The 20,264-nt window shown below is 35.5% G+C and overlaps 1 protein-coding gene across 8 annotated transcripts in view; it reads left to right on the top strand.

Annotated features, from left to right (window-relative positions):
- The window catches only part of Hdac9 (histone deacetylase 9), a 679,511-nt gene that overhangs the window by 352,850 nt on the left and 306,397 nt on the right, over positions 1-20,264 (top strand). For 7 of the 8 annotated variants that reach the window (XM_013024043.1, XM_013024042.1, XM_013024037.1 and 4 more), the window contains one exon: positions 17,356-20,008. In XM_013024043.1, the coding sequence (XP_012879497.1) occupies positions 17,356-17,670 (315 nt within the window). In that variant the 3' untranslated portion in view covers positions 17,671-20,008. Of the gene's footprint in view, positions 1-17,355; positions 20,009-20,264 lie in introns of those variants that run through there. The other variant, XM_013024045.1, reaches the window with a different exon arrangement.

Genomic DNA, 20,264 nt, shown 5'->3' with positions numbered 1-20,264 from the left:
AACCATTCAGACATATGATATAAAGCCCCATATTTTCGTATTTTTTGCAAAAATGGCAAGAGGCAGAGTTGAGCATGTTAGGTTAAGTCAAAAAAGTTTCACAGTTGCTAATAAATAGGACAAGGTTATCCAATAAGATATTTCTTTGCAACGTGTATATCCCTAGGATGTACTTTTTTTTTTAGTGCATTCATTTCATTTCAAAAAGGATTTGTAGCAATTTTGCTGGGACATGTGATAGTTTCTTTGTGACAGCCTTATTGTGACATAGCTTTAGGAGTAGGCCTGCTGAAACCACAGCAAATAGTGATTCCAATACAATGATATTAGGTTGCTAGTGCATTTTCTATGAACTTGTAGGTGCCCTGTGTCATTTCCTAGTATCTATAGAGATATATTGCTAAATAGACAGCACAATTTGGCTTTGAATTAAGAGCTTTATTGTAACATAAAATAAATATTATAAAACTTCCGGGCAATGGTCTGAGCACCTTTCTAATGGCACTAGGAGAAAGAATCTTTATCACATGCTGGGGTGACTGCAAACATGGTTGAAGTTCTTCTCGCTTTGGCCTTGTCATGGAGGAAACATGGGCTCCAGAGCACAATGCTGACTGCAGAGTTTTCAGCCCAGCCCTTTGTTGAATGTGTTGGGGTAGTAGTACTGACAGAGAGAAAAGTGTCTTGCTAACCTTCTCTCATTTTACTTCCAAGCTCTGTATCATCAAATTAAAATAGTTACATTATTGTTTTAACATTTCTCCAAACTTTGGAAATGATTTTAATCAAGTCAGTCAGTCTCCTTAAGAGACAATCAGATTTCTTCCCTGCCTAATGGCAGAGAACAAACTCAAACACATCTCTGTTAACTTGACTCTTTGTCATATAGTTGGTTTGTTTGTTTTGTGGTCTCTCAGAATAACCTAAAATGGCTAGGTATTCTTGGAAAATGTAGCAATTTATTTGGGAAAGAAGATTCAGAATCTTACTTTTGTCCTTGTAATCTTTTGATCTGGACTTAGGTTTTTTTTTTATCAAATTAATTTTTGATTATAGATATACTTTTTAGTTTTATGATTCTCTTTCCTTGAAATATGTAGGTATGTTCTGCTATAGATAAATTGGGTTAATCATGGTCTATAAATGATTACTATGAGAAATTTTAAGAATATTTTAAATTGATTTTTTATAACATGGAATTACTACTGGGTCAGACACAAATAGTGTATTAACACCTAAATCTTTCTCCTTTGGTATCACACTGGAGATTTTGGCAGGCAGATGCTACCCTAGTCCCAGAATAAAACTAAGATGAAAAGCAGGCGTTTGCATTTTAGCAATGACAAAAGAAAATCTTATCAGAAAGCTGTTCCCATGTGGAGCTGATTCCTTGGAATCTGTTAAGCATTCTTCCCAAAATTAGAAACAAACCTATACGTTTAGGTACATGTTTGTACAGTGGTTTGATTATTAAATCTTGTCTTAATTAGGCAAAATGAAGACCAGAAAACTTCAAAGTACAAAGCTGATCTTCATAAGTTAACCCCTCTCAGCTTGGGTGTTTAGATTACTCAAGCAGATCTCCAGTTGGCTTTTTCGAGCTATGTATTCCATATGTTTAATCAAATAGCATATGCACTTTGGATATTCTCTTGATTTTGAAAATATTTTACCTGCCCTCAATTGTCTTAGGAAGCAGCAGAGACTGTTATAAAAGAAAACGTTGAGCCTCTATCCTATTTTGCACTATTCTTGATAGAGCCAGTAAGAAATGACTTGCTACTGTTCACCCTTCTTCTAAGGTAATGAGGGTATTTATTTCGCATTGAGTCAGGAACATAATGAAGATACCCAAACTAATAAATATCCTTATAAGTATATTGATATGTATTCTACATAACCATTTAAAAATCTCATTAGTAACAAATCACCATAGAAACTTATACCACTTCCTTATTCCCATGGATGAGTCTTTATTAAATCTATTTTCACTGGGGCCAAATAGTTGGTATCATGAAAACATGGTCCTTACTCAGACATTTATTAATGCAGAAAACACACTGTGAAAATATAGGTGTGACAATGATAGGATGGCTTTATATTTCATTCTCTTGCCTTTTGATGTTTTTTTTTATTTTTTGAGAAATTAATGAAGTAAAAAAAGCAGTGAAAACAAAGAAAAAAACAAGTTGATTTATTAGTAAACCAAGTCAGATTAAATAAACACAGTTGGCCTTCCTGGTATGAAATGTGTAATGCCATGTCTAAATTGAAAAGAATCTTTAGAATATTTTGAAGCATTCTCCTGGTTTTAGAAGCATAAGTGATACAATAGAGTTCTATTTATCATACTACTCTATAATATAAAAGTTATTATTAACCCTTCCAGATGACTCACCTTCCTATTGGCATATTCTTTAATGACATTTACATGGGATATGAGTGTGTCGTTAAGCTTATTTGTCTCATAACTATGTTGTGAAAACTCAGTGACTTATAGAAATAACCTTGCAATGGGCTTATGTGATATTTGTATTGCTATGTCCGCCAGCAAATAATAGGCAAATACAAAGGAAAGTTCTCAGCTGGAGAATAAACCTTGTCAGAATGATTTATCTCAGCTCATAAGTTTGAATATTCTATTTTCACTGAAGGTATTCTGGGAAGTTGTATCACATGAAAAATAATCATAGTTTACAACATTTCTTCTTTTGTGTTTTGAGACATTTACATATTCAGAAATGATCTAAACAATTTCTATTGCCAATACATGGCATGCTTGTGCTATAAGGACTTAATGTTTTGGTGTTTTCAAAAAATGAGTTTCTTTTGCAATAGCACCAATGAAGCATGGTACTTTTACCATTATATCTTTCTTATACTTTTCAAAAGAAAGAAGGGTTTTTAAAATAGAATATTCCCAAATTTACAAAAAAAAGAAAAAAAAACTAATAAGGTATCGCTTTTGTTGTTTGGGGGCTCACTTCAAGTTTAATTACTGCAATTTTTTTTTGTTTTCCTGGTAAAATGAAACTGATTTAAAAAAGAAAGACACCATATTTTCCTGAACAGATCAGTGATTCTAACCACTACCTAAAAAGTTAAAAGGCAACTCTTCAATCACATCACTGTCTGAATCATATGTAGGCATTTTCAACTATCATTCAGGTAAAATTGTTGAGTACTTTGACATAGATCTCTGCCATACCTTCCCACCCTTACAACTCCTTCCCTCTTGTGGTATTTATAGAAAAGCCTTGATTTGTGGCTAGCAGTTTCTGTTTTAACTAGAATTTTAATATCATTTCTGTTGCTTAGGTTTTTTTATATTTATCTTATATAATCTACTAGATTAGTTACTAGATTAGGAGATGTCTTCCTTTGTACTCACTTGAATAAACTGCTGAAATACTTGTAATTGTTCAGTAAATTATTATTGCCTTCTTCCTTTGCATACACACTGTTTTAGACACTAAAAAAATAGCATTCAATGTCCTCAGGAAACTTGTAGTGTGGAGAGCAAAGGGCAAACTACTCAAATAAACAGTAATACAATGTGTTCTGTATCAAGACAGAAAATATAAGAAAACAAATAGGCTTCTTTGAGGAAGTAATATTTGAGAAGTTTGTTGATTGTTTCATCCTTATAATATTATCTTTCTTCTCTTCCTTTTCCTTTTCCTTCCTTCCTTCCTTGCTTCCTTCCTTCCTTGCTTTCTTTCTTCTCTTTTCAATATGCTCTGTGATAAATATCTTATGCATTCCTATGACTGGAAATGAGCCAACACTTTTGAAAAAGCATATATAAATCTTGAGATGATATCTTATAGATGTCAAGGTTCAGTCTAGATATAAGTATTTATTATATATTTATTACTATGATGCTTAGACATTTTGACACAAGCATTATTTTATCATAATAAAAATATATCTAAGACAAGACCAGTAAATGGGAGGCCAAGCAGATGGCCCATGTTGATCTAACTTAAGCAGGTAGATGTTATACTCTGACAAGTAAGGCAGAATATAATTATGCTCACATGCTGGATCTGAGAAAATAGGGAGCTTCTATTAGTTTTTAGTGAAAGAAGTTGACCCTTTTTGAGTAGTGCAATCTTTATTTACTGTTTTTCAAAGTAATTTTCTGATATCAGTATTACCTATTTTTCATATCCCATCGTGACTCATACCCATGTTCTACCCCAACCATTCATCCCCAGCAATTCAGGAAATTACATTCTTCAATGCCTGTGGCCACTTACAAATGTAGAATAGTTGTATGTATTTTCTTGTAAAATGCTCCTGAAGAATGCTCTAACATAGAACTATTGTGTACATGCAAAATATATTTTTTTCAGAACTGATTCAAAGAACAATTCTGTAGGTATGTGTAGTCCAACAAAACATTTACATTCTTGAAGTCATAATTCATATTCCTGATCATCAGATAATATACTTCAAATTTGCTTTATGTTAATAAATTTATTTTTCTCCCTATGACTTGCTTGTGAGCAGAATGAAAAATTTAAACATACTCAGATAAAACCATGTACCAGTCTTATTTTGTGTGTGTGAACCTAATTCTCCTAGTGCAACATTTCCTCCTCTTTTTTGTGGTGTGCATCTCTTTAGCATCTTCTCATTTTATAACCTGAGATACCCAATCTAATATTTAAATACCATCAGCTATCTTTTATATGCAGGGTCAGCTCTGAGCTGAGCACTGCATTTATATTATCCTATTAACTTTAACAACTCCCTTTTCAAAATTTTCAAGCATCTTAATTTTACAGAGCTTAATTAGATTGAACATGTTTGAGAGGGTCTCCAGGTGACAGAGCTAGAAAACTGACTTAAGCTGTCCTACACAAAGTCTGTTTAACCACTCATGCTTATGATTCTAGTCTTACTTTTATCAACAAGTTAGGGAAACAAGTTTTTATTTCTAATTTTATTTCTGATTAAATGTACAGAATTCACAAATTAAACAAAAGACAGACACATATAAAACAAGAATATCAAACAAGGAAGCTGAACTTATTTGGGATTGATCTGGACTTGCCAAGATGAAGTTGCTTTTCTGTACCCTGATTTCCAGTCTTGCTATTCACTGCCCTCTTCCCAACTACTCACGTGGCTGTCTTTGGACTTCAGAGTGGGACATGCAGACATCCTACTGGACATAGTCAAGCTTTCCAAACGGTGCAGTGTAAATGCAGTACAGAGCCCAAATTCAGCTAGACCACAATTGGAGACTTTCTTGCTTGTTGTCACATTGCCATTTTCTTCCCACTAACATCTTCTTGCTGGAGTTCTGAGCAAGCCTGAATCTGGAGGTTGACTGCCTTCATCAGGTTCTACTGAAATACAAATGTTGGCATCTCATCTCTGGGTGGCTGGAAAAAGGCCTTGTTTTAAGTTTTGAAAAATGGATGAGTAGAAACTTGAACAGGGCTTTCATTTAGGAAAGCAGGCATTACCGTTGTCAGGATTAATTTCTCTCCATCCATTTGACAGCTTGTTTCCAGGCAGTCTTTTAATCACCAATTTAGGATTACATTTTGCCCGTTAGATGAATAGTATGTTCAGAAACATTAGCACACATTGAAAGCAATTTTTGTAACAGTAAAAAGCCTCCTAGATTATTTATCTATCTATAGAGGTTTATAAAGAAAACTGACTTTACTCTGAAATAGATGCTATTTTGACATGATTAGGCCAATGTAAATAGATCCTTGCGGGCATGTAGTGGCTGTAAAAAATCCACTTATGCTACAGCACTAGCTTACCTCATCTCAGAAAATTTATATAGCAGCATTTCACTCTATAATTACAAGTTGATAGTTTATAATATACAGAAAATGGCTTCTTGCTTTATTATTCAACGTGATGAAATCCTGTGTTTGGCAAAGAAAAGGAAGGACCATTTCAGTGGATTAATGTATAGCATTCATAAACATTCCCAGGGCTGCTTTCATAACTTGAAGGCCAAGGGGAGGGACCTTGACCTTTCCTTTTCACTCCTCACTGTTAATCTAGTCAGAGATACGTTTATTGAATGAGAACAACAATACTTGGACATGACTATGAGGTAAGAAAATAGGGGAAGGAAAACTGTCTGGGGAATTAAACCATGTGAGTCCTCTGATGTTGTTTCCAAGCAGTTCAAAGAGAGAAGGAAGCTGAATAATTTGGTTGTTTCCCAACCTTGACAAATAGTTTCATTTAACAGAATGAAATAATTATGTCCTACTAAGGAATTTTTAATATAGCTAAGTGATCTATGGACATGAGAACCATAAATATGTAGCCATTTCTTTAAGGCTGTTCATATCATTTAAGCTTCTGATATTAGTGCTGCATTTCCTGTTTTTGCTCTTGCTCTAAATGCATATGAAATGGGAAAGATTATTTTGACCATGAGTTGTCATGTCTACAGTAGCTTATTTCTACTAAAAGAATCTCATCTAGAGCTAGGATCCCATCCCCTAAATATGTCATTACTTTTATATGTGAATTTAATTGTATCCAGCAACAATATAATTCACTTTATAAAACTCACTTACAGCTGAGAGCCGGTGGTCACTCCTATGATGCTTACTTCTCAGGAGACTGAGATCTTAGTATCACAAGTCAAAGCAAGCCCAGGCACCAAAATCCATAACACTTTTGCCTCCAATTAACCACCCAAAAGCCCATCATGGAGCTGTGGCTCAGGTGGTAGAATGCTGGCCTTAAGCAAAAAAGCTCAGGGACAGCATCCAGGTTCTGAGTTCAAGCCCCAGGACTAGCAGCACAAAAACAAGCAAACAAATTTAAAAAAGCACATTTCCTTTTATAGAAGAATTGATTGCTGTTTCACAAAAATTCATGTATGACAATATGATGGAAATCTCATAAATGAGAGTGAAGAAGGCAGTTTTTGTCTTGAATGACTCACAGATCTGCTAGCAGATCATTATAATCAGAGACTTTGTTTAGAACAGATAGCATATGGGAATTGCAAAATCTAGAATGTTCAAGAATCTCTCCAAGAGTAATTTATGAGGTCTTGCATACTTATTTATTAGTTTTGCAAACTTTGCTCAAGTCATTCAACCTTGCATTGATAATTCTCTAATAAGCAAGTATTAGAGGAGAGAATATATGTGATATGAATTTATAAACATAGTAAACATTACTCAAACCATGCTATTTATATTTATTTGTTAATTTTTGAGACAGGGCTGATACGCTCAGGCTGGCTGGCCTGCAACTCACTGTGTAGCCCAAATTGGCCCTAAACTTCCAATCTCTCTGCTTCTACCTTCTAAGTGCTGGGATTATAGCATGTATTGCATACTTGGCTATAGTTAGAGTGGTAACTTTTTTATTTGTTTGATGTTACTGGGAATTGAACCCAAGGCTTTGCTCTTAATAATCAAGAACTATACCACGTGAGCTACAACTCCAGGAGCTTTATATTTTTGTATCATCTTATAGTTCTATCTTGCTTATTTGGTTAATAAAAATGGTTGTCTAAAAGTGCTAGAAGACTTCCAAAAGACTTGCCTCACTATTGCATCAGGCTCTCTTTTTTTTCTTGAAACCAAACCACCAAATTTTGTTCCAGCTCTCTCATGTGCCTCTGTGTTCATAATGAAATAAAGAGACTTTTTTTTCTTTTTGGAACACTGTACAGTTAGCGATTAAATACTTTTTATTGAAGCATAATTTTCACTCAGTAACCTTTATTCCTTTGCTATGCAGTTCAGTGAGTTTTGACAAATGCACATCGTCATATAATTACCACAGTCTATAGAACAAGTCCCTCAACTTCCAAAACTCCCTCAGACAGCCCTTTTGTAGTCAATTTCTACCTTATCCCCAACTCCTGCCAAAGTAGTTGACTTGTTGACCAAGGAAGGGACATTAAGACAGATCACAGTAAGGAATGGTGTATTTTAAGAGTACACAGATGTCAGCCTTGAATGATCCTAGACAAAGGATGTTTAAGCTATGGGATTTTTTTTTTCCAGAGGTCCTAAAATGACAGTCTATGGACTGGGTCCAATCCATGAGTATTTGCTTTGTCCTGCCTGGAGTCTTAAAAAGCTTTTGAGTTACTGGTCTGGTCTTTAAAAATAGATTTCGAATGAAAGTTTGAATTTCTGGCATTCCCTGAGATAATGAAAGGGCTCAGCCACACTGGGCCCCTACTTACAGTGTAATTGCATTTCCTGGATCACTCCTCTGAAATGGTCCTTGCACTACTCTCCAGTTTAAAGTAAAGAATTGATCAGTGTGGATAAAGGGACTTTAGGTAGAGTGATTGTCTAGTCACTCATTTCGAGATCCTGTCTGTTCTGAGATGCATCTCAAAACTACAAAGCAAAAAATAGGAAAAGGAAAAAAAGTCCTTTCTCATTGTGCTTTTAAATCTCTTATCATTAAAGGGTGAAAAATCAATTTCTTTTTCTTTTTTTGTGCCTGTCCTAGGGTTTGAACTCAGAGCCTGGGCACTGACCCTGAGCTTTTCTGCTCAAGGATAGAACTCTATCACTTGAACCATAGTTCCTCTTTGGCTGTTTTGATGGTTACTTGGAAATAAAAATCTCTGCAGTCCTCAGATCACAACTTCTTCACTAGCTCAGATTACAGACATGAGACACCAGTACCCACATAGGACTTTTTTTAAAGATATAGTTCCTACTGAAGATTGGTGGAATACTAAGGAAAAATACTATTAAATAATAATAAATCACATATAATGGCAGTATTTTTGAAAACAGAAAACAGTGTACTTGTTTTCTAAAGGAATAACTCTTAAGAATTGTTGTTAAACTCCCTTGCTTCTGATCTGAAAGCCTAATCTCCTCATTTCTTTCATTTGCCAGACTAAATTTCATCCACTAGCAGATAGTGATCCATTACAAATATACATCAAGTCGTGTCATTGTCTTGCTTAACACTGTCAACTTGCTTATTGAATGTAGGGTAGATTCTGGCCACATTTATGTGGCCTGAGAATCTGTCATGATCTAGGTCAGGCTTCACTCTCTGTGTCTTCATGTCCATGCTCTGCGCTCCAGCCACAGTCCTTCATGGAATGGCCAACCTCCCAGCCTTTTTAGATTTCCATCTTGTTAGCGGAGTCTATCTTAGGTCAAACCTTACCTATGCAATAATGCCTTCTATGGCCATCTAAAGTAATGTGAGTATAAGAACTCACACTTCCAATCCCACTGGTCAGCTGCTTCTATGTTTCCCCTATTTACACTAGTTCAGAGGCTCTTCCCAGCCTTCCCTTATCATATGTGCTCAGTATTAAAACTAACATACATGCTCCATATTATATATTACTATTACATATTACTATTACTATAGGACTAATTATTATAAATGCTCAGTAATAAACAAATGAAAGAATAAGTGGGCTCCTTTCTTAAACTAGCTGAGAGGAGGAATTTCTTTGACTCTCTAAAAAAAAGGAATATGCATCAAGGTACGAAGAATTTTATAAAACCAGGAAAAGGATGCTTTCAATGTAGACATTGGTTTGCAAACATTATTCTGAGTTAAAAAGATACAGAAGAGTATTTATTAAAAAAATCCACGTGGCCCCTAGATTATTTTCATACTTCTTTAACAAGGGAAGGTCTTTGTCAATTTAGACTTTTCATTATGGAAAGAATGGATTGATATTTCAAAAAACCTCGTTTGTTTTCCTTTTATTTTGGTTCCTCTAGCTATTGTCCTAAAAGGTACAGAAGTGAGGTAACATGAAGTGTTTGGCTTGAGGCAGGAGTGCTTCTTAGTAGACCTCTCAGATTGAAAGTCCTCCAAGTTCTACATGTTGCTGTTGAGAACAGTTAGCACCTATCTAATCTATTTATGAATTGAGGCAGCATTGTATCATTATTTTTAAATCTAGTTTCCTTGGAGCTTAAGGGAAAGGCTTTGTTTTCCCAAAGAAGAATATTACATTTATTTAAAAGAAAAGACAAACTGGTGCCCGAGAGGGTGGAGGGATGTCTTAAAATTTTAGGCAAAATAAGAAAATCATAAATTATGCTACAGGTTACATTTTGCACCGTTGTAACAAGCTAATTCTAATGGAGAACAGTTTATTGGCAATGTCAGAACGTCAGATGTCTATCAAAAACAAATTTACTCATTTATCTGGCCTATTCTTATGTGACAGTTCCTATCTAAGGGTATTTATGCATACCTAAAAGATTTCTATGGGGAAAATTAAAATCATACAATTTTAAAATAATTTTTAAAAAAAATCTGAAAATTTCAGTTCTATTTAAAAGCACATATCATAGGCTTATATTAACTTACAGACATATACCAAATAATGTAACTCCCGTAGAAACGAATTGGATGTGCCCAAGTGTAAAAATTAGCCTCCCAGCCTTTTAAGTTTTGCTTAGTGAATTTTATATCATTTGCCAGTTGAATATATGATGCATATCATGAAATGTACAACACTAAAATTACACATTTGCTCTCACCCTAGATCGGACAGATACACATTGGAGTTTAGTTATAATACTTGAAGGTAAGGGATTTGGATCATTTGCCATGTGGCCAAGAATGAATGCGTATTCGCGTGAATTGTATTAGTGCACATTGTTTTCTCATCCCAGGACAAATCATACCCTGTCTGTAGCATTTCTGTGTCCGGGACAAGGACAGTACAGTAGCCTGGAGAACACAGAGTCATGCTGACAGATGAGTCAGAACTCAGATAAAAGGGAAAGGAGAAGCTGTGCAGCCACTGTCTTCATCTCGGTTGGGTCTCCACCATAGTAACTCACCTGGTGTCAGACAAACGGCACGCAGTGTGCTTGACAGATGGGCCTCAGCAGAGATTCACATAGGCTTGCACATTTATCTGTCACACAGATGTTTCGTCTTCTGTTTTCTAGCCAGCAAGGCAACAGCCCGACTTTGCTGGGGGATCACCTCCAGATGTTCAACCAAAGAGAGACCCTGCCACCCCACTGAGAGTAAGCAGACACCCCCGTGCCGCATCTGGGGCCACTCAGCAGCAGTACAAATTAGAAAAGGGTTAGCCAGACCATCTTTGTAATGGTTGGATTTGGAGTTCAAAAAACACAGGGAAGACAACATAATCTGAATACTTACAAATCTCACCAAGTAACTTTTCATTAAAAAAATCTGAAGCAAGTCAAACTTGGCAGGCAGAATTTCTCTGTGACTTTTTGTTTGTAATTTTTCTCTGCTGATGTTAATTGCTAATTTTTCCACTGTGGCACATTTTGAGAGTCTTAAATGAAAACAGCTTTAGTGAAATACCTTTAAATGAAATAAGAAGGATAGGTTAACTCCCACTGTGCATTTATATTTTGTAAAGCTGGCTCCAGGATGGTCGCAGTTATCGTTTGTGTGTGTTTTGTGACTCTTCACTAGTGCCTTTGATTTCAGAGATAAAAAAAGAACACTGATTACTGGTCATGTACAGATTGACATTGCTTCATAATCTAGGAGGAAATGTGGAAAGTTTGGTTACTGAGTATTATGTTTTCAAATGTCTGAGAAGTGCTAGGTATCATACAATGCACTAAGTGCCAGGATACAAAATGAGGGAAAGGGAAACACCAAGCCCAGGCTCTCATGACATTTATTTTTCTCCTTCTAATTAGCATACATTAGTTGTACAGAAAGGTTTCATGGTGACATTTCCAATATAATATACCCTCATCAAATTCACTTCCCTGTTGCTTATTCTTATTCCTTTGAAGTTTACATTGCCATTACAAATGTAAGTAAAAACACTAATATTGTGCCAGTGTACTCAAACTACACAAATGAGAGAGAATGGAGCCAAGACATAGAACACTTCTGGACCATGTTAAGAGCTGTGGAGTTACTATAAACACAATAGAAAGCTTTTGGAGGATTTCCTGTAGCGGCTAGGCATTACCTACATGATACATTGAATTATAGTAAAAATATGATCTTTTGAAGTACAAGTGGACAAGAAGCAATCCCAGTTTACTGGGTAACTCAGGGAAAAAATGATGGTACTTAGTACTACAGTGGTAATAATAGAAATAGAGACCTGTCAAAGTATAGGACACATTTTAGAAGTTGAGTTTCTACAGAGTTCTTTTGATAATGGAATACGAAAGATGTGGGGGGGGAGAAACATACAAAATCTAGAATCTGGGTTCCTGCCATTGGGTGATGAGGAATGCTGAGCGATCCATATACATGAATGGAATGAAAGAAGAGATTTTCTGGGAGTTATTTAAAGTGTTTGGTATGTTTTAGATATTTTAGATATAAGCATCTTAGTAAGCTACTACATATGCAAGTTTTGAGTTGAGGAGGGAAGCTGGAATTGTTTATATGAATTTAGTTGACACCATAACTCTTCCAGAAGAGAATGCAAAGAGTAAGGATATAGGAAATTTGGGGCTTCTGCTCTTTTTAAAACATCATATTTCACATTTGGCAATCTTAGAGATGGCTTGTTTTCTCTTGAGTTTGAGATTCCTTCTTCATAAAACAAAGTTTAAAGAATGTTTTTGGATATTTTTCAATGCCAGCGTTTTATTTCTATATGATTTTCACTCAAAAATTGCTGCTTTATGTCAGAAATGTTACTTTTATGAACCATTAAAGAATTCTGTTCTTGGGAAAAAGATCATCTTGCCATTTGGCTTTATTATTAAATGATCATAACATTCTTCATTCTGGCTGATTTTTTTCCCCCTCGTGTTTCCTTTAATCCATCAGAAATGGAGATAGGGCCAAATGAACTCACTGGAAACAGTGGTATTGTTTCTGTACTGTGCACTGAAAAGTGTTAACGGGTGGGTAATATAAGAATGATATTGGCCAGTGAGGTTGTAGATACTAAATTTGACTTTTGGACTTAATAAGTTATTTTATGGGCAATTAATTGTCCTCAGAAACACATTAAACAGATCACATTTTAGAAAGTTTTCTGTTAAAATGTATAAACATAGTAGAAAACACTCATGGCTTTGTCTATATCAGAGTTTTTCTTTCACTAGCTCACTAGTGATGGGAAATTCTATTTTAGTGAATTAATGCTGAGTGACAAGTCTTTGGTTGCTCCAGACAATCTATTATTTCCAAGATGTTGCGATTTTCATCATGTTTCTTTGCCTAAACTGAAACACCCGACCCCTGTTACTAGCTTATTTAGATCATCTCTGGATTTTGCATCTGTACAGTCATTATTGACCTTAACAAGAGAAATTCTGATCAAATGGTTAAGGATAAAGATAACTGAGAGGATAGAGAAATAGCTGAGGGAATGCTAATGTAAACGAAGGACATAATTGGGAGGGGCAGGTTTTGCTTTAAGATGAATGGTGCTACTGAAAATTTACAAAGGAGACTGCTTCAGCAGCTAGGAGGAATGTATGCTGGAGAGGATGTAGAGCACAAGCCGAGGGCTTGACTGAGTAGGAATGCAGACATCTTGTTCGTATAGCCGCAGGAGATGTGAATGAAGTAGCTGGATGCATGTGGAGACAACAAAATGCTGAGTAGCTCTTCTGATGATTCTCTTTTCTCAAAGAAATAATAAGAAGAAAATAGTATTAGGGAGGGAGACAAAGGAAGAGATGACGGTGTCTAAATAAGGAGAATCCATCATTGAAGAATGAATTGAGGAATAGAGCAGTGCTGGGAAGCACCGGCACTCATTGGAGGGGGGAGACAGAGGAAGTAGGGTCATGAATTTCAAACGCAACACACAGCTTGGCTGTGATTGTGCTGTTTCCTAGCTTATTGAGTGGCTTGGGTTTGTCACAGATTTAGAGTTAACTAAGGTTCGAAAGTCTTACTTGTTCATTCAGCAAGCTCCAAGTTGAAGAGGACAAAGGAGTTAAAGGCAATATAAGTAGAAGCTCCTCTAGCAAGGAGGGAAGTAAGACTTGAAAGTTTGAGTACCAGAAGAAAATGCTCAAAAGCTGCCATTGCCAGAGTGAATGTTATAGTTAGGTGGAGAGTAAGAATCTACAGGAAGACATTTAATGAGACCTTCGTATCTCCAAATCTAAGTCAGGCATGGTCAAGCTAGAAAAATCATGTATCATTTCAACTCCAATTTAAAGCAAAGAAATCAAATTTTAGTATTTATTTCCTTTGTTCTGACGATCGAATTCCTATTGTCCTTGAGCAGTCAACGTAAGGAGTATTTGTTTTATGCTTCAATTGTCTTTAAGTACATTTTAGAAAAGTATTTTCTTCACTCTTGTACCACATCTGCACAATTCTTGTCTTAAATGCATAGCTGTTTGTATACTACTGTGAAGCTAAAGGAAAGATGGAATGTAGTAGTCCTGGATTTGCATGACACAATTATGGGATCCCAAGAAATTGACTTTAAGAGGAAAAAAAATATGCATAGTTGAATAAAATGCAAACATTTAAAAGACAAGCCCTAGTTTTGGCAGGGAAGGATAGGAAGACATTCAGTGAGTAACACCCTCTGGTTCTTTAGGAAGAGCAAGGCTACCAGTGGTGAGATCCTAACCAACCTCACTTACCACAAACCATCTGGAAGAATATCTAGAGTTGTGTTTGAGAAAAGGTGAAAGAAACCTCATAGCCTCTCAGAGCAGTTGCCTGAAAACATCCTGCTGACCTGGTTCCTCCGGACAGATTTTCACTGAGATGGAGAAATGCTTCCTTTTACTGCCATACCTTTGCTGGGAAGGTAATTAGGAGCTAGCTCATCAGAGCCAGAAAAAACGTTAGAGGGAGTGAACCAGCCACCCTTAGGAATCAAATAGATACCCCACCACTAGCACACCACCAGCACCACTAACAGCTTGTAGAAGACTGCAAAAAAATAAATAAATAAAAGCTTACATAGTACATAGTACATACTACTGAGACAGAAATGGAGGCCACGGAGCACTCAGCCAGTACTCTTTTTTAAATTAAATTAAATGTAATTTTTTATTGTCAAGGTGATGTACACAGAGGTTTCAGTTACATACGTAAGGTAATGAGTACATTTCTTCTCCGACTTGTTACCCCTCCCCTCATTTTTCTCCTACTTTCCCTCCCCCAATCACCACCCCAGATCATTTCCAACATATTGTCTGTGAATATCATTGTTGCATTGGTTCCTCCCTCATCCTTTGTCTCATCATTCTATTGTTCCCCTTCCCTTCTCTAATTCAAATAAATATACATACAATACCAGGGCACCAAAATCAAATACAGTGACTTGAAAGCCTGCCTCACAAGTCCTGGCTTACTGGAGAGAGTGGCTCCACTCCCAACAGTACAGGGAAGGGTTAATAGCTGGGAAGACACTATTCACACCATTTGCAGAGTAAAAAAAGAGTTTATCTTTCTGTTGTTCCTCTTCCCAGCTCCAACATGGCTTCTCAGTCCCTTAACCTCCCTAACCACCTTCCTAACCACCAATGGTCTTGTCCTCCAGTTAACCTCAGCTCCCAATAGGGTGACCTTACTTGAAACTACCTTCTATGGAGCACGCCTCTCACCATCCATTTCAAACACCATTCCATCTTCTGGCACATTCTCAGAGTATTCTTGATGGACAAAGTTCCACTTGCACCCATGCACTTCCTTTGTCTTCTTCAAGATGTATCTTACTGAACAAGTAAGACTTACAACCTTAGGTAGCTCTCAATTCAGGCAAGCATAAGCCACTGAATAAGCTCATACAAATGCAACAGACTCTAAAATGCTCCTATTATTTTCATAACAACACACAAACACACATGTAGTGAGACCGAAGAGATCTGTTAGCATGTCTCACATTTGTCTGTGAGATCTACTAGCATGACTCCTTTCCATCCTTGAATCTCATGTCTCATCTTAAACATAAGATATCCTCAATGAAGCCTGGTTCACTGTCTCCATTCCCATTGCTATGCCAAGCCATCTGGACTTTTATAAAATCCTACTTTTTTTCTTTTAAATTCTCTGTTCTACATAAAAACAAATTGTCCCATACGTAAAAGCAAGAGTAAATTATCTCTCGCGTTTGTTATTTGAAACATAGTCCAAGCTCCCTGAAAATAGGACAAAAGCCACTCTTTTACTCTTTAGCCAAGGGATCTTGAACATAGGTATTATTGAATAAATGAGTGAAAAGGCCCTATATAGAATACAAATGACATATATATATATATATATATAAAACATGTATTAGATAGATATAGTGAAATTGAAATCTGTTAGCATTCCTCACCCATTTGAGAGGATGTTGATAGGCCTAAAGAGATCATCCTGAAAAGTCTGGGTGCTTATTTATTCAAAGTTTAAAACATCTTTAGCTTTTAAAGCCTAGTATTGTGAGTGGGAGGTAAGCTTCAGTTTTAGGTTAAAGGAAAACTGCAATCACGGATTAAGTTGCAATCATTGGCATGTTGCTTATATGACCATTGACTTAGCAAAATACCCTAATTACCCTCACCAATGCAATTCAAGAGTCACAGTTAATCAACCAATAAGACCTCTGTGAAATAGAAGTCTGATGTAAACTGAAATTCTTCTGAGACCTGTTCCCCATTCATTGATCTGTTTGCTACTGGTTAAGTTAGGCATTTTATCTGTTGTATTTTTAATTATTAAGCAATTAATTCATGGGCTTTTGAAGATGAAATATGATGTAACTTATAAAATATCTAAATATTTTTCAAATAAAGTGATAATTCTTTGTTTCTTTTCTATGATTTAATCCCATTTGGATCTGCTCAGAAAAATATTTTTGTGTTGTCAAATTCCCAAAATCCAAATGCTGTGTAGAAGTTTAGAATTTCAAAACAAATATATCCATGTTTTACAAATATATCCTTGAAGGTAATACTGTAACATTTAGCTGTAAAATTGAGGTAGTTATGAAAGACTAATAGTGTTTGTGTTTGGGGCTTTTGTAGTGGTAGATATCATTTGTTGGGAAATGAGATTAAGGAAGTTTTACATTAGTACACCTTTTCTTTGAGGAAAATATTATTCCTGAGTTTATTTGTATTAAACTGACTTAGTAAAAATTGTCCTTGTGAAAGTTTCATGGTTTCTCTAGACACAGTTTATTTACCAAACAAACAAAAACCCCGTTCCCACCATTTTCTAAATGCATTAGTGAGTGCCTCATTAAAGAAAACAAACAAACAAACCACAGGCAAAAGCATAAAAAGACCTTATGGTTTGTCCATCACACAGTATACTAAACTGCTTCAGATTTGGTGTGAGGGAGGAAATCTGTTGCACACAAACTCATTCTGATGATGGCATAGTTATTAGAAATCAGAGTATGATTTGCTTTTCTGTTACCATCAAGAGCTATTGACTTTTGAACCCCTGAACACTCTCTTCTAGCTGCTCTCGAAATCTATTGAACAACTGAAGCAACCAGGCAGTCACCTTGAGGAGGCAGAGGAAGAGCTTCAGGTCGACCAGGCGATGCAGGAAGACAGAGCGCCCTCTAGTGACACCAGCACTAAGAGCGACAGCAGTACTTGTGTGGATGATACACTGGGACAAGTTGGGGCAGTGAAAGTCAAGGAGGAACCCGTGGACAGTGATGAAGATACTCAGATCCAGGAAATGGAATCTGGGGAGCAGGCTGCTTTTATGCAACAGGTAATAGGCAAAGATTTAGCTCCAGGATTTGTAATTAAAGTCATTATCTGAACATGAAATGAATTGCAGATTTGGGTAAATGGTTATCATTTCCTATCGGGTTCTATCTCTGGATGATTTGATTTTAGTGTTTAAGGATTCTGACTAATACAGGTAAATGTGTACATATCTATTTAGAGCTTTTCATCTCTAAATAGATATATCAAGGTTCCATCAAAACACCACATGGTAAGAAAATACCTGTAACACTAAAATCATGCTACTGAATATCCAAGTACTTAAAAGGCTTTGAATTCATCCTAAAGCCTGCTATCCTAGTTTCTTCTAAGGAAAACGAACTCATTGTTATTTTTATTTTATGTGTTGAGATCAGTTACTGCTGGATATAGTCTCCAATCTGATCAATGAAGCATTCAGTTAGCTTTTGATTTCTTTGAACATGTAGAATTCAATTTACACATCACTGTACATAATGTATCATACGACAGTCTTGAACACTGTTAAAAGTAGTCTGCCCTTTCTTCCTCTCTCTCTCTCTTTCTCTGTCTACTTTTTTTTGTTAAGCAAAAATGTTCTGGTTACTCTGCCAGTAATACCTAGTTTATTGTGTAGATTGTAACTGAAAAATATTAGGAATACAGGTGTTTTTAAACAATGCAAATTGAAGTCATAATTTTAAGTACTACATTATGTATCACATATCACTGGTAATTGCTTTTCTCTTTGTGCAATTTAATGGCATTGTCTATTGAAAGAGGTGAAATGAAGCTGGTGCAAATGTCAGTGAGCAGTCGTGTGCAGCCTTAGTGGTCCAGTCAGATATGCTACCTACAGTACAGAAAACCCAGTGACAGTGTGCTAATCACCTGATGGCAAGTTCAGATCAGTTTGACAAGCAGGTGTATCATGTTCTGTGATCATTTTCAGTAAGCCCTTTAGATATAATTCTATGATAGATACCCTCTAATTCGGGCAAATGAAAAATTGTGAGAAGTTGGGTGTAACAAGCGTTGACTCCTATATAATGCACCTTCAGAAGGACTATGTCCTTTGATGCAATAAAATACAAACAACTTTGAAGGCAACTGAAGACAATGTTTATTTAAGCCAGTTCTTTGTCAGGTTCCTGCTGTTCTCCTACAGAAAAGTGATTCTGTGAGGCTGAACAGGAAATGCCCTGTGGAAACAGGAAGTCCGAGTGATTCATGTACTGAGGAATGTAGAAAAAAAAAATCTGAGGATAGTGTTTTACTCTTTCTGTTTTTAAAGGGCACTCTATGAATTGATTTATTGACTAAGAAAATAACACCACAAGTAGGGAAATTGTTACGGAGGCTTTTCACTGGAACATTTCCTTCATTTTCCCCTTTTGATATGTTTACCTTGTTTTATAGGTTTACTTTTGTTAAGCTAGTTAAAGGTTTGCTGTATTAACATCCCTTTAATATGGATAATCCAAATTGACCTAGAATCTTTGTGAGCTTTTTTTTCTATTAAGATATTTATATTTCTAAATCTGAGGTATTTTAAGGTGTAGTATCCTGTTTCAAAGAAGATATAACAGTTTTGCCAAATATAGACATTGTTCAAATGTATGTTATCGGCACATGATGTTTACATTTTGCTGTGACATTTAAAAATACTTCTTTAAAAATGTTACCGCTAAAGATACATTATCCTTTTTTAAAAAGTCTCCATTCAAATTAAATTAACATAATTAAAAGTTAGAATGAGTTTAAAACTTTTCCATATAATGAAAGGTCCTTCTGATAATTTGACAAATAGCTGAAATAGCTGTAATAGGCAACATTCCCTGTTTCCAACATATTTTGGTTAGTATATTCCTTCATATTAAAATGACTTTTGTCAGTTGTTTTGCATTAAAAATATGGCATGCCTAAGATAAAATTGTATATTTTTACCATCTCATAAATATTCATTTCCTTCAAAGTCTTTTTTCAAACTTATAAAAAAAAGGGATAGTGCATCTTTTAAAATACATTTTATTTGGGGAGGAACATGTGGCTGAGCAGACTTTTGTATAATATTACTTCAAAGATATGTAATCACAAACATAAAAAACATCCTATTTTTTATAATGTCATTTGAGAAAGCTTCAGAAGTACAGTTTGTGGACATTAAGTGTTTGAATTTGATAGTCTTTGAATTTAATCAAGAAACTACCTGGAACCAGTGGAAAGGGAAGCTGGACTTAAATAATTTAGAATTAATTGATAAATGTTTCTTTTAAAATCTACTGTATTTATTATAATTTACACCCTTAGAGGTGATCTCTTGTTTTGTGTTGTAAATATATTGTTTGTATGTTTCCCTTCTTTTCTTCTGTTATGAGTCTCTTCCTTTCTCAAATAAAGTTTTTTTTAAAAGATCCCCTTTCATACATTTGGCTTTGTGTAAACTTGATATATTTAATTGAATTGGAAACTTGTACATTAGGGTCTCATATGCCAAAATATATTGCCATTCATTTTTGTTGAAACAAAGAAATAAAGACATTTTGAGCAGTTACTCCTAATACCATTAAAACTAATACATTCAACAAAAAATGACTTTAAACATTGCCATCAGCCATTATCCAATAGTAAACAAATGTAAAATTTGTTGCCTTTTCCGTTTTTCCAGTG

The sequence above is a fragment of the Dipodomys ordii genome, unplaced genomic scaffold, assembly GCF_000151885.1.
Source record: "Dipodomys ordii isolate 6190 unplaced genomic scaffold, Dord_2.0 Scaffold72, whole genome shotgun sequence".
NCBI lineage: Eukaryota > Metazoa > Chordata > Mammalia > Rodentia > Heteromyidae > Dipodomys > Dipodomys ordii.
The sequence above is the reverse complement of the archived record's forward strand: the minus strand, read 5'-3'. Positions and strand labels throughout refer to the sequence as shown.